At 39.1% G+C, this 15,008-nt stretch overlaps 1 protein-coding gene and 1 long non-coding RNA gene across 2 annotated transcripts in view; one reads left to right on the forward strand and one right to left on the reverse strand.

The window, feature by feature from the left end:
• Positions 1-765: 765 nt before the first annotated feature.
• LOC112834768 (uncharacterized) lies at positions 766-2,731 on the reverse strand. Its single transcript, XR_003211024.2, has 2 exons — positions 1,750-2,731; positions 766-1,050 (listed from the first exon to the last, which is right to left on the reverse strand). It is a non-coding gene; the product is annotated as an uncharacterized lncRNA (long non-coding RNA).
• An 86-nt stretch (positions 2,732-2,817) lies between these two features.
• ERI1 (exoribonuclease 1) overlaps positions 2,818-15,008 on the forward strand; it is a 31,893-nt gene continuing 19,702 nt past the window's right edge. The window contains exons 1-3 of the mRNA XM_025886167.2: positions 2,818-3,077; positions 7,562-7,740; positions 11,166-11,376. Coding sequence (XP_025741952.1) covers positions 2,970-3,077; positions 7,562-7,740; positions 11,166-11,376 — 498 coding nt within the window. The 5' untranslated portion in view covers positions 2,818-2,969. The remainder of the gene's footprint in view (positions 3,078-7,561; positions 7,741-11,165; positions 11,377-15,008) is intronic.

Genomic DNA, 15,008 nt, shown 5'->3' on the forward strand with positions numbered 1-15,008 from the left:
TAAAACATTTGTGGGCGCCTGGGTGGCTCAGTTGGTTAAGCGACTGCCTTCGGCTCAGGTCATGATCCCGAAGTCCCGGGATCGAGTCCCGCATCGGGCTCCCTGCTCAGCAGGGAGTCTGCTTCTCCCTCTGACCCTCTTCCCTCTCATGCTCTCTGTCTCTCATTCTCTCTCTCTCAAATAAATAAAATCTTTAAAAAAAAAAAAAAGAAGTAAAACATTTGTGGTAGACTTCCAATTGTGTCCTTTTCTCTGTTAGGGAATTTTGTCTTCACCCAAGGCCATGTGACTTGAAATGATCCTGTACTTTGACTATTTTTATAATAATGCTGAATAACCAACCACCCCAGTGGCTTACAAAAAGCATTTATTTTTCTTCCTCACAGGTCTGCAAGTCAGCTGGGATGACTCTACTTCAGGATGTGGCTTTCCTGGGCTTGTCAGAAAAAGTTTTTGTTTCACCCTGCTGAGTGTAGAATTCCAAGCTGACAGTTGGTTTTGTTTTTTGCACTTTAAAGTTACCATTTCATTACTTTTGGTTTGCAGTTTCTAATGAGAAGTTTATAAAAATTCTTATTATGCTCTTTGCCTTTTTTCCTTTAGCTGCTTTTAAGATTTTTCTCTTTATTACTGTTTTTACCAGTGTGATTATGATGTGGCCCGGTGTATTCTTTATATTTATCAGCACCTGGGTCTAGGGGGTAGTCCCAAAGAGACCAGGTCAGGCCACTCACCACTGACAAAATCCAAAGGCAGAGAAACTAGTGGTGGTAAAACCAGGAGGAAATTTATTTCAGGGAGGCCAACACTGGGAAGGCAGTGGACTAGCATCTCAAAGATGCTTCAGAGTGCTGAAAATACTTCTAGGTTTATATAGGGAAAATGTGGGACAAAGGTGGGTGAGTACATACAGGTGCCCAATGAAAGTCAAGTCAACCATAGTCTCCGGCCAATCATGGGTGGGGTCTTGCTGGCTCAAGGCAGTCCTTATTGCTTGAGCGGGTAGTTTCAGTTCCCATCAGGGAATAATTTGCCCTCAGGGTTTTCTGCCTAAATTAAGAGATAAGCAGGAAAGAAGAACTTAATTAGAAAGTTTGAGGTCAAAATGGAGGCAGCTGAAGTCCTCTTCCAAAAATTTTTATTTTTTTTTATATTGTCCCATAGGTCACAGAAGCTCCGTTAAATTTTTTCCAACCATTTTCTCTGCGTTATTTCGGATTGCTTCTACTGCTATGTTTCCAAATTCATTACTCTTTTTTTTTTTTTTTTACAGTGCTAAATGTGCTATCCGTCCCCTTTAGAGATTTTTTTTAAAAATTTCAGATATCCTAATTTTCATCTCCAGAAATTCTATTTGTTTTAAAGAAAACATCTCTTTCCTCTCCCATCATTTTCCCCCTTTAAATCATTGAGCATAGGGCGCCCGGGTGGCTCAGTTGGTTAAGCGACTGCCTTCGGCTCAGGTCATGATCCTGGAGTCCCGGGATCGAGTCCCGCATCGGGCTTCCTGCTGGGCAGGGAGTCGGCTTCTCCCTCTGACCCTCTTCCCTCTCATGCTCTCTCTCTCTCTCCCTCATTCTGTCTCTCAAATAAATAAATAAATAAAATCTTAAAAAAAAAATCATTGACCATATTGAGTACATTTATAGTAGATGCTTAAAGTCTTTGCCTGTTAATGCCACCATTTGTGTCATTTCTGAATATATTTCTGTTGCCTCTCTGATCTATTTTGATATTTTTCCTACTTACTTGGCACGTCTATTAATTTTTAACTGGTGGATGCCTGGTATTTTCAACTTAATGTTGTTGAGTTTTGTTGTTGTCTCTTAGAATGAGCCTTTGTTCTGGTAGGCAGTCAGGTGAGTTACTGAACAGTTCGATCCTTTGGGGGCTTTAAGGTCTTGAAGGGTCTACAACAGCTTTTACTCTAGACTCCAGAATCTAAGGCTAGTTTACCTCACAACTAAGGCATCACACTTCTGGGGTCTCTATAGCATATGCCACATGTTCAACAGTTTCTGCACTCTGGCTGTAGGGAACTTGGCTTACTCCTCATAATTGCTCCTTCTGGGCCTTGTGGAATTTCACATGACCTATCCACGGATTTTTATTCAGCTAAAGATTCAAGGGTATTCCCACGTAGATCCTGAAGCTCTTTCTCCATGAACTCCAACGCATAAATTCCAACCAGCCTGGCCTCCCCAAATTCCCTAAACTCCAATCCATGTCTCTTCAACCCCATAAGATCTCTGCCCTCCTGGTGAAACTCCAGGTCTCTTTCGGAGTTCCCCTTCCCTGCACCTCAAACTGGAAAGTGACTTTGGGCAGAAAGCCATATAAGGCTCATCTTGTTTGCTTCTTTTCTTTCAGGCCCCACAGTCCAGAATTGCCTGTCGCCCAATATCTGAGAACAGCTGTCTTCATATATTTTGCTTAGTTTTTAGTAAGTCCAGTCCCATTTTCTTTCCCCCAGAAGCAGACGTTAAACTCCTCACGGAAAATGTAAACTGTTTTACAGATGTTATTTGCCGCGGCTAAAGTTCACCCCTCTCCACGGTACGCCTCGTTTTTCTCCTTAGAAGATACGGTGATGAGATCGTGTGCTCTGGTGGGCTCTTCCAGGGACTAGTCTAGACTCTTGCGTAAGGGCAACAGGACACTCGCGCGCTCACCACGCGGAGACGCCAACACCCGTATTCTCCCGCGCGCGCCTCCCTCACCTCCTTCCTCCCTCCCCGGTCGCCAGATGCCCTAGCGTTCCGCGCGCGCCCGCTCACTGCGCCTGCGCGGCGTGTGGACGCCACACGCTCCCGGAAGTGGGAGGTGTCCGCTCGAGTTTGTGTGGCCGCCGCCGCGGGAACGCGAGCCCGGTAATTTTTCAACGGAGAAAGGCGAGGCTTTCGGTCTTGGCCGAGTGAGAGTGAGCGAGTGTCGGGCTCCAGCAACTCTCTTCTTACGTGACAGCCGGCATGGAGCATGAGCGGAGCAAACAGCCTGGCAGCGAGGCCGTGGCTGCCGCACGGCTGGAGTCTCCCAGGTCCGAGTGTGGGGAGGAGCCGCAGCATCCAACTCCCGAGGTGAGTCAGTCCGCGCCCGGCTGTCGGTGCCCGGCCCTTCCAGACCTGTCTCTCAGGGTGTTCCGCACAAACCTCAGCCTGCGTGCCCTTCGACCCCAGCCCCGGCCGCTTCCCCTGTCCCCAGCTCCGGTGCCTTGATTGTCACAGAGCTGCCTCTCGCCCTAATTACCCTCTGGATGTGAGGAAATAGTCAAGAAGAGAAGTGTGTGAACTGTGGTTTTACAAGTTCTGGTGGGAATTGTGCTCTAAATATTCTGTGCACACTGTTGCTGTAGTCATTCTGTCTAGCCCTTATAGGTAATTGGTAGGTTATGTTTTTAAAAAGCGCACCCTTATGCTCTAGGTATGTCATTTCTTAAGATCTGAAGCCCATTACCTCCCAGCCTTAACAGAAGGTGGTTGTGCCTGTTAGTTGGAGCTTTTTGCCCATTTGCTACTATTTCATACAGACCTATCGTATGACTTATTTTCCGTAATGATTTTGACACCTATTGGTAGATCCGAGTTACACAGCAAAATTAGTGAAGACGGTCTTAAAACTTATTTATTCATCTTATTTGACAGATAGAAATTATTGTTGACTAGCGCTGCAGATTGTAAATAATAGTAAAATTGGTCATTTCATTTCAATAGCGTATTCTGAGCACTTCATAGAATGGGTACTCGCAGGAGGCTTCCTTGCTCTTGTTCTTGCATCTACAGTTAGGTCCCCACTTAGCAGCTAGAATAATCTTAATAACATAAATCAGACTGGGTTTCTCCCCTTCCTAGTCTTCAGTTTGCGGTCCTGCAGGACTTGGCTCCTGCCTCTATTGCTGAATTCACCTCACACTATTCTTCCCTTTTGCTCTCAGAGCCCCTGGCTTCATTATTTTTTTATGGTGGACAGTTTTTCATTTTAAGGATCTTTGTTTGCTCCCTTTGCCCTGCATGCTCTTCTTTTGGGTCTTTGCATAGTTATTGCATTTTCTTTAAGATAGTAAAGAGGCCTTCCGTGCCCCTTTTCTCTAAAGAACCACTTTTCCACCCACCTCCCTCTTTAATCTGAGATCATCATGTAAGTTGGTTTAAAAATAATGGAATATACTTCATTATATTTGAAAGTCTTAAAACTTTGAGATATAGCGACTTGAGACTTAGATCTATGTTCCAAATTGGTTTTAGTGACTCATATTTGTTAAAAACTTATTGTCGATACCATTAATAAATGGTGATACAATTTTTTTTTCAACCTCAAGCAAGGTATTTTGTTGGAACTCAGCTAAATCCATTTTCATTATCTCTAATGTCAGTTGTTTTTGCAAACTAATAGGTGTTGCATTTTTATATTTTTAAGCAAATAGGTTCCAATTTCATCAAAACTTTTCTTTTGGAAGAATTTTAATCGAGCTAAATTATACTTCTAAGGTTTTTATTTTTAGTATGTAGTTGCAAAAGTTTTTTGTTTTGTAGGTAATGCAGTTTTTTGGGCAATAAAATAATGAAAACATTTCCAAAATAACTATGTTTAAAATGTTATTGACACAGAGAAAAGTTTTTGATAAAGTTACCTTTTTATCTTATTGTTAAAACATATTTTCTTTCATGTTGAAATAACAAATTGTGTTTTTTAAAAGAAATCTTCTAAATTTCAAGCTATTAATCCCTTTCTCATCACAGAAAATGACAGCAATTTTGGAGTACGTGTCTTGTAAATGAAAATATGTAACTTGAAGTTCAAAAACATTTTTAAGTACTTAAGGCAAGATAGTAAGCCTCTTTTTGGTATAAAAGATTTTTGTGATCATTTCCCATAAGGTAAACGTATTCTTATTCGGGATAATATAAATTACACAGTCATTTACTTGAACACAGGAAAATTGCAGAATGTCACCAAACTGTGAGAGTTAATATTCTTCCCCATACTATGGAATCTGTCCACCCTTTCCTCATTATATGTCCAGAACTTTATGTGAGGTATGACAGGGGGACATAGACATTGGGGAAGATGCCACTTGTCAATCTATGTATTACTAAGTAAACTATGCGTTTTAGTAGATTAATAGTACATGTGAGGTTTTTAATATTTTCTTACTGCTCCTTAGTGGATTGACTTGAGCAGCCTTCAGAAACCATTGGTGTAGACATTAAATTTGGGAGAAGACACTGATCACTGAGAACTGGACCTTGACTGCCCTGAGCTTCACTGAAAGAGCTAGAGTTGAATCTGGGAGAGGAAGCAGATCTTCCTTTACAAAAATCTGATTTATAGCAGATTTAAAAGAGGCCTTAGTGTCATTTGTGGGTAATTTTTGTAGCTACAGTTTTAGATAAGAATTAAGCAAATGAATCAGAGAGGACTTAGCCAAAGAGTAAATTTGCTTAAATTGACCGTTCTGTTTCGGTAGACAAACTGTTACTCATTGTTGACCTAAATTTTAACCTGACTGAAGATGAAGTTTAAAATTCAATATAAGTTTAAAGACACGAGATAAATTATCCTGATTAAATTCTAGTGATAAAGTAGCTAGGCATATAAATTTAAAGTATTATTGAAAGCTGGTTATTTCCTTAGCTTTAGTCAAAGATCAGCGTAATAAAGTTTTTTAAACATTTGTCAGCAAGGAGCTTTAATACAGTTACTCTTCAGTTTATAGACAATTCACACATTGGGATTGCTGATCTCTTCCTCTGAGGAGATAGGAGTAATTCTTGAGTACTCTAGCACAATACCTAGCATTGCATTTCTCGTAAATGTATGTTGTATTAAATTGAGCTTTGAGTGAGAAACAGTTCCTGAACCATTAAGATTAGTGCTAAGTCAGGGTCTTTGGCCTGTCCATGGTTATCCCTTCTTAATCTGTCATTAAAGTTCACGTGGGACAGTGTGGTAAATTATGACTAAGTTAACAAATTTTAATGTGGATTGATGGTAAGTTCCAAAGTCTTTTTGAAAATTCTAGAATGGGGCGCCTGGGTGGCTCAGTCGTTAAGCGCCTGCACTTTGGCTCAGGTCATGATTGCAGAGTCCTGGGATTGGGCCCCGCATCTGGCTCCCTGCTCAGCAGGAAGCCTGCTTCTCCCTCTCCCACTCCCCATGCTTGTGTTCCCTCTCTTGCTGTGTCTCTCTCTGTCAAATAAATCAATCAATCTTAAAAAAAAGAAAAAATTCTGGAACATAACCTAATGTTTGTGACATGCATTTGAAAAATAATTAACTTATAAATGGAACTCTGATATTTAGCATATTAATAATTTTGGCCTACCTGTGGAGTGATTACAGTTGAGTCATGTTTTTTCTCAACACAGATTTTGATTTAAGAGGAAAGATTTATAATACAGTAAGTGTAGTTCTTCTGAATAATTGGTACAAATGTGAGTTTTAGAAATTATGTGTTTTGAAACTGAATACATTTCCTTTGCTTTGGGTTCTAGGAAGTTTTGAACTAGATTTCTATCTAGTCCATTTTGTTTTTATATTGGGCAATTTCTGTTAACTTTGTGAAATGAAGTCAGGTTAAAAAATTCTCAGGGGACCTATGTGGCTCATTCGGTTAAGTGTCCGACTCTTGATTTTGGCTCAGTTCGTGATCTCATGGTCGTGGGATCAAGCCCCGAGTCAGGCTCTGTGCTCAGCGGGGACTTTGCCTGAGATTCTCTCTCTCCTTCTACCCTTATCCTTCTCACACATGCTTGCGATCTCTCTCTCTCTCAAATAAATAAAATCTTTTAAAAAAAAGTTCTCAGGAAGTCACTTTTACATGCATAATGTTGTAAAAGTTCATTTAAAAGTTAGTTTGTAAATTTTAGAATGTCATTTGTGAAAAGGTCTGTTCTATAGTCTATGATGGTAATAAAGATCCCATTAATTGCCACAGTGGGTATGGTGTTGGGAGCTGATATACATAATCTCATTTAATCCTTAAAATAAACTGTTTATTTAAAAAAACTTTTTAAGATTTTATTTATTAGAGAGAAAGAGAAGCTTGAGTGGGCGGGGGTGGGGCAGAGGGAGAGGGAGAAGCAGACTCCCTGCTGAGCAGGGAGCAGGACACAGGGCTGCATCCCAGGACCCTGAGATCATGACCTGAGCTGAAGCCAGATGCTTAGCCGTCGGAGCCACGCAGGCACCCCTATAATAACCTTGTTTAAATACTATTTACCATTACCAAATACTAAATGCCACTTGGAACAGTTATTATTCTTTATTTTATAGATAAGGAAACTGAAGATCAGAGGCTAATAAGTAACTATCCAAGGTCATGCTGCTAGTAAATGGTCAGCGGGGGCTCTGTTTTGAAGTGCTCCCAACACCAGTACAATTTTTACTTAGCTTCATTTCCTTTAAGAAGTTTCATGACTCAGAACAGCAGGGTAAATTGTATTGGAAACACACCTTTCTTCTTTCTATGTACTTTTCATTGAACATGTAGCATGAGTAGGCCTCAGGAGTTTGAATCTTTAAGATGTTTGTATTAATTATAAGCTATATCTTTTTTTGGTAGAAAAAGCAACGATGTAGATTCGATGGCCAAGAAACAAAAGGATCTAAGTTCATTACTTCCAGTGCAAGTGATTTCAGTGACCCAGTTTACAAAGAGATTGCTATTACAAACGGATGCATTAATAGAATGAGTAAGGAAGAACTCAGAGCTAAACTTTCAGAATTCAAGCTTGAAACCAGGTAAATAAAAATAACTTTTTAAAAATTTAAAAGTAGTACATGTTCATCCCAGAAGGTCTTGAAAACACTGAAAAATTAACAGTCGTCTGTAATCCTACCATCTACTCAGATAAAAGCATAATTTACATTCTTGAAGTGAATATGTGCAACTCTGATATTTCTGAGAGTCTCTTAGATGATAGACTAAGATTGCTGAGTTTAAGTCTGAATATTTTGACAATCTACCAACAATGTATAGGAGCAGCTATCTTATACTAAATATGTTTTAAATTTTTTTAGTTGCTCATTTAGTTGATGCTTAATTATATCTTATATATATATATCCAATCTCATGAATATTATTTTGTCTGTGTTATTTTTATAAAGAGGGTTTCTTTGAAACCAGGTAATTTAAAAAAATCACCTACTAGGAAATATTTTTTCTGTTTTAGTTTCTAAAAGTATGCAGAATGATAGTATGTATTATGTATATTAACTGTATATTGAATGAGAAAACAGTGCAGTTTAGCCAACTCTGTGTGTGTGTGTGTGTGTGTGTGTGTCTGTCTGTCTGTCTGTCTTCGATGAGATGTATACATACTCAGTTTTTAGTAATTTTTTGCAAAACAAATCACTTTATTTCGACTTGGGACATGGGGTAAGAATGACCTTTGGAATCCCGAAAAGCATGCGTATTTTTGATAGACAGTTCAGTTGCCAGGCATTAAGAAAAAAATTGACTGCATGCAATAGATGAAAACTGTTATTGTTTCTGGGTCCCCCTGTATCCTTTTTCTCTTTAGGCAAAATTCCTCCTCTTTGCTTTAAAATAGAGCTTCACTGCTTTCAAAAGAGCACACATGTACTTTTTTCCCTTTTAGATTGTCTGCATGATAACTTGTGACAAAAAATTTTACCTCATTTCCTCCTGACTCTATTATGAAGATACAACCTGTGAAGATTTTCTTTTTTTTTAAAGATTTTATTTTATTTATTTGGCAGAGAGAGACACAGCGAGAGCAGGAACACAAGCAGGGGGAGTGGGAGAGGGAGAAGCAGGTTTCCCGCTGAGCAGGGAGCCTGATGTGGGGCGCGATCCCAATGACCTGAGCTGAAGGCAGACGCTTAACGACTGAGCCACCCAGGTGCCCCCGGTGAAGATTTTCTGAGCAAAATTTTTGTCCTTCCTAGGAGTGAAGATCAGTTGCTTACTTGTGACTTGCATGGCAGTTAGAGATCTAATTATATGTTTGCACATTTATTCAGTAAGCACTTACTGATTTCTAAGCACTACACTGAGCATTAAAGTTATAAAAGTAAGATAGATACGTATATTCCCCACTTTGGAAAGCAGACAGTCTTTTGGGAATATATACAATCACAATGCAGTGTGGCCAGTGCTGTGTTGGAGGTCTGGCTGAGCACAGCATGCAAATAAGAAGAGAGTCTGGCTTAGGGATTCAGGAGTGCTGATTGAATTGACAAGCCAAACAGAAGAGGGACGGAGAGTAATTGAGACAGAAAGAACTCAAAACTAATTTCTGTAGGTATGTTTTCTGTTAAATAATCTTGCTTTCTCATCAGCTGTTGTACAACCAAAGTTACAAAATAAGAAAGCGTATCACATATTAGGCAGTGGCTCATACATGTTTTCCCTGCAGTGTTCGCTGTAGTATGGGGAGTGGGAGCATCTGGAGATGATACTGAAATGATAGGTCCTAGCCAAATTGTGAAAGAACTGTGTGCTGAAATCTGTGTAACGTATAAGCATAAGGGAGTCACTGCAGGTATTTTAGCAGTAAATTGGCATTAGTGCGTAGTTCTCAAGTGTGGTAAAGGATGAAAAGGAGGGTTGTGGCATCAGAGGCATTTGCCAGAGTCCAGGGAGCTCATGGGAGCCATACCAGAGACAGTTCAGGAGAACCAGATTCTGAATCTGTTTCTGAGTTAGAATTGGCAGATGTGATTATTTGGATGTGGATGGCAAAGGATGTTAAAGACAAGTCTCTCTGGAGCACCTGGTTATTGTTCATGTTGCCACTAGGTTTGCAGGGACCCCTTTAAGTAACCGTAGCTTCTCCAAGAAAGAAAGAGACATTAAGACGAAGGAATCAGAGCTGTCCCATGACACAGAGGTCACTCACAGTACCTTAATATGAAGGGGGGTAAGGGATTTCCTTCCTAGATTTTGGTAATTTAGAAAATCTCGAGCAAATAAACGTATTAAAACATTTTGTCTTAAAACCACTGGTTTTAATATTCTCATGAAAGGATTTCTTTTCATTGGTAGTTTAGAAAGGAAAATAAAAGGTTAAAAATTTTTTTTAATAGTCACTGACAAAAATGCCTGAGTTGTTACTACACACTAACTACAATTTAGAATCCTCTTATTTTTACTGTCATTTTGTATTTATAAACTGTTAATAGGATTCAAACAAGTAACACTGAAGGAAGTCAGCACTGGTCATGACTTTTAATTTTTAGAATTTTATGCAGTTTGAGGAATGTGACCACCATTACCAACCATTGTTATCTATTTTAGAACAACCCTTTCTCCACCCACCATTTGTAGAACATATATTTTGAAAATAGCTATAATCTCCTTAATTAAATTCTACCTATGGTAAATGAAGAAACCTACTTCCAATTAATAAAACTTCCAGAACCTACTGAGTATGACAGTGTTCTTCTGGACATGGTTTACACTAGGATATCTTCTAAATGAGTTTTCCTAGTTAAGTAGCTAACAGACATTCAACTTTACATGCTAGCACTTTTGTATTCATATGAATATTTTAGTTGTTTAACCTATAAAAACCAAAAGAAAGGAAAGAGCATAAATGTTCCATTTATCTGAATTTTCTTACTCTGAAATTTGTGTTTGGCCTGTAGAAGAGTTCAACATTAATTTCAGTGTTTGTATTACATATATCATCTTGGTATATAAGGCAGTATGGCTGTAGGCGGTACATGCTAACAAGGCTCACGGTTTGAAATACTAGTATAGGAGAAATGCTCTTATGTACTTGGGAAGGAAAATATTTTTTTTTAAAGATTTTATTTATTTATTTGACAGAGACATAGCGAGAGAGGGAACACAAGCAGGGGGAGTGGGAGAGGGAGAAGCAGGCTTCCCGCCGAGCAGGGAGCCTGACGTGGGGCTCGATCCCAGAACCCTGGGATCATGACCTGAGCCGAAGGCAGACGCTTAACCACTGAGCCACCCAGGCGCCCCATTGGGAAGGAAAATATTGATGCTGTGTTTCATTTGATTTTAATTCTTTGCTAACTTAGCTTTAAGTCTTGCTTTCTTTACATTTATTTTAGCTAATATTTGCTAAATTATACTGCGACTGCCAGTGTTCAACCCAGTGCCAGCAGGTAAGACTTCAGATTTTTGATTGTAAAATTCACCTCAGAGTTTCATTTTCTTCTTCTTTCCTTAGAGGAGTAAAGGATGTGCTAAAGAAAAGGCTGAAAAACTATTACAAGAAGCAGAAGCTCATGTTGAAAGAGGGTGGTTGTGCTGACAGTTACTACGACTACATTTGTATCATTGATTTTGAAGCCACTTGTGAAGAGGGTAACCCACCTGAATTTATACATGAGATAATTGAATTTCCTGTGGTTTTACTGAATACCCATACCTTAGAAATAGTAAGTGAATTGTTGTATTTCAATTTTATTTTTAGCAGCTGCTATTCTGGTGTTCTTAGTAGACCAGGGATCTCATTTGCTGTTTTAAAGCTAGAATGAGAACTCTAAAGTGGGCTGTTTTCTCTTGTGTACTTTGTATCAGCTTGATTAATAGAAAAGCTGTAATGAAATAATTTCAGAGGCTACTTCTCTCCTTTTCCAATAGCTAAAATTATAGGGTTTTGTTTTTTGTTTTTGTTTTTTTTTCTGTTTGCTTGGAACATATATTTGGCTGGACATCAGAATCTCCTAGGGAGGGTAGAAAAATGTCTGGCCCACATCCCAGAGATTCTGATTTAGTTGTTCTGTGGTGGAGCCCCTGACATCAGCATGTTTTTAAAGCTTCTCAGTTGGCATGCAGTTGGGGTTGAGAACCACTGCTGTAGACTACTGTATGTTGTGATCTCTAAAAATGGCAAATTACAGAAATCGCCTTTCAACCTAGAACTGGCCATCTTTCTGGTGAAAAGTTTAGTGTGGAAATGACACTCCTAACCTTGGCTTCGAGAACTATAATGTATATGCTTTAGATAGTTGCTGTCACTGCATTATTAGTTCAGGAACTCAGCAGGAATTCTCCAAATAGTACTGTTTGCCTTGCAAAATCTGAGCAAGGGTCTATCAACATCTCATCTATCCGGAAGTTACTTCTGTGCTATCCTCAGTTGCTGCCAACACATTGGGAGCAAGTATAAAAAGGCTTGTGTATTAAAATGCATAGATTTTTTTCTTAGTGTTGTTCAGAGCCTCTTAGTTATAATCACAATATTTATATAATTTCCTTGTCCAAAGAAGATTAAAGTCAGTAAATTAAAAGGAAAAATGACAGCTATGAAGGTAATAATCTTGCATAACTCACTAGATTCTACTTTCTCTTTCTTACTCAAGGACATTGCTCTAGCAGTTCTTTTCCCTCGTTGAGACAGTAATGATTTATTGGTTTCACTGTATTGTTCCCATCACATACAGACATGTTAACTTTTCACACCACAAAAAGCTTTCGCTCTGTCCCGCTTCCCTGCCAGCTACCCTATTTGTTGTTCTTTGAAAAAGGTACATACTGCTGTCTCTTTCCTCGAATTCTCTGTTAAATTCACACTGTCTACAATCCCATCACTCCACTAAAATCACTCATTAGTGTCATCTTGGACCTTTACCTAAATCCTGGTATAATAGACCACTCTCTTCTTGAAACTTTTTTTTTGCAAGTGACTGTCAGTACACCTCATTCTCTCGATTTGTCTCCATCATCATTGGGTTCCCCTTTATAATTTCCTTTGCTGGTTCCTTTTCTTCACAACTCTTAATACTGGATGCCCCAGGATTCAGTCCTAGGTCCTCCTCTCTATATAGATCTCTTAATCTCATCTACTTCCATAGCTTTTAGAAACTGTATGCTAATGACTTCCAAATCTATATTTCTAACCTGGACCTCTATCCCAAATCCAGTCTGCTTTTTTTTTTTAGATTATTTATTTATTTATTTGAGAGAGCAACAATGAGAGACGGAGAGAGAGCACATGATGGGGGGGGTGGTCAGAGGGAGAAGCAGACTCCCTGCTGAGCAGGGAGCCCGATGTGGGACTCGATCCCTGGACTCTGGGATCATGACCTGAGCCGAAGGCAGTCGCTTAACCAACTGAGCCACCCAGGTGCCCCTCCAGTCTGCTTATTTAACGTCTCTACTTGGATATTTATCCTCAACCCATTGTATGTTCAGTCTTCCCTAGCTTGAGTGATGGCAACTCTGTCTTTCTAATTACTCAGTTTAAAACATTGGAGTCATCCTTGACTCCCAGTTCTCTCCCATCATATATCCAGACCAACAGCAACTCCCATTTGCTCTGCCTTCAGAATACATCCAGAACCCAGCCACTTAGCTGCAGTGCTACGACTCTAGTCTGAGCCCCCATAATTTCTTGTCTGGATTTACTGCATTCACCATCAAACTGGTCTCTGTTTCCTTCCTTGTCTCCTACAGCCAATTCTCAACATAGTGGCCAGAGTGAGCCTTATAAAATATAAGTCAAATTATTTTCCTTCTCTGCTTAAAACCCTTTAGTGGCTCCCCATTTAACTCAGTAAAATTCCTTAACATGAGCTAGCCTCTTATTACCTCTGATTATGCCCTATTGACCTGTTTGCTATTTCTTAGAAATGCCAGGCATGTTCTACCCCTTCACCTTCCAGGGCTTTAGTTCTAATTCCTTTCCTCCAGAGGTCTTGCTGCTAATTCCTCCCTCCCTCTCTTCCTTCCAGGCCTTCCTTAGTTCTCATCTTCTGCATAAAGGTGATGACCTATTTACTATTGTAGCTGAACCCCCCCCCCCCTTTTTTCTGATCCCACTTACCTGGTCTACTTAAATGTTTACTAACCCTTATCACCTGTTAGCTTACTATGTAATTTACTTAAGTGATTCCTAAATATTTGGTCAACAAGTGCACAGTTCTTCTCTATAGCATCATTCTGATAAATGTGTTAAATAGTGAATAAAGTTTTATTAATAGTATGTTTGATATTACCTGCCTGTATTGGTAAGGGAATTTGCAGCTTATTTTTGAAAGATTTTCGGGGCGCCTGGGTGGCTCAGTTGTTAAGCGTCTGCCTTTGGCTCAGGTCATGATCTCAGGGTCCTGGGATTGAGCCCCTCATCGGGCTCCCTTCTTGCCGGGAAACCTGCTTCTCCCTCTCCCACTCCCCCTGCTTCTGTTCCTGCTCTCACTGTCTCTCTCTCTCTGTCAAATAAATAAAATCTTAAAAAAAAAAAAGATTTTCATTGAAAATTATAAAAATATTGATACTTAAAAGGATAAAGCCTTCATTTATCTGTGAAATTCAGTTAAGTGGAATTTTTCCTTCTTCAGTGTGTCTGGTAAGTAAAGAGCATCTAACTTTTGAAGTTCAAACATTCTTTGCTGTTCTTTAATTTTGCTCTTTTACAATAGTAACCTTTATAACTCATTGGCTTCATACACTAGTGTGAAGAAAGAATTTATTCTTAGGAAATGAAACATTTACCTTTCTTAATTTTTGAATCTTCTGTCACAAAAAATATTCTTTGTCTTTTTCTCTGTATCTACCTGGTATTAATGATTGCTGACTTTAGGCTTTGAAATTGTCCTTAAGTTTTAACAAGTGACTTAGCATGTTCTACTTTAGGGAGGCATTATTAGGATAAAGGGAAAAGCACTTTGAGATCTGAGGTTTGATGATAACAGTTGTTGTGATTATGAGAAGGCAAGTGTGAAAGCTTCTTGAAGAGGTTAAAATTGCTACCAAAATATAGTATTATCACCCTTTAAACTACGACATATAGTTCATGTAGTTCAGTTTTGACTATTCAGAATTCAGTTTACTGGAATCAATATAAAAATAAGGACTAGTCAAGAGTAAATGAGAGAGTAGTAATCTAGAGCTAATTTATTAAAACCAAAGATTGGCATTTCTTCAAAGAATTTATTATTATTTAAAAAGCTGTTAGTAACTTGAAGTTGAGGTTGCATTATTAAGCTTTATGGTTTCAAATATTACAAACAAAATTATCAACATTTTGCTCCTCAAGAAAATAACCCTTGGTTTGAAAACTTGCTTT

The sequence above is a fragment of the Callorhinus ursinus genome, unplaced genomic scaffold, assembly GCF_003265705.2.
Source record: "Callorhinus ursinus isolate GAN/ISIS: 27379988/994484 unplaced genomic scaffold, GSC_fseal_2.0 scaffold17, whole genome shotgun sequence".
Lineage (NCBI taxonomy): Eukaryota > Metazoa > Chordata > Mammalia > Carnivora > Otariidae > Callorhinus > Callorhinus ursinus.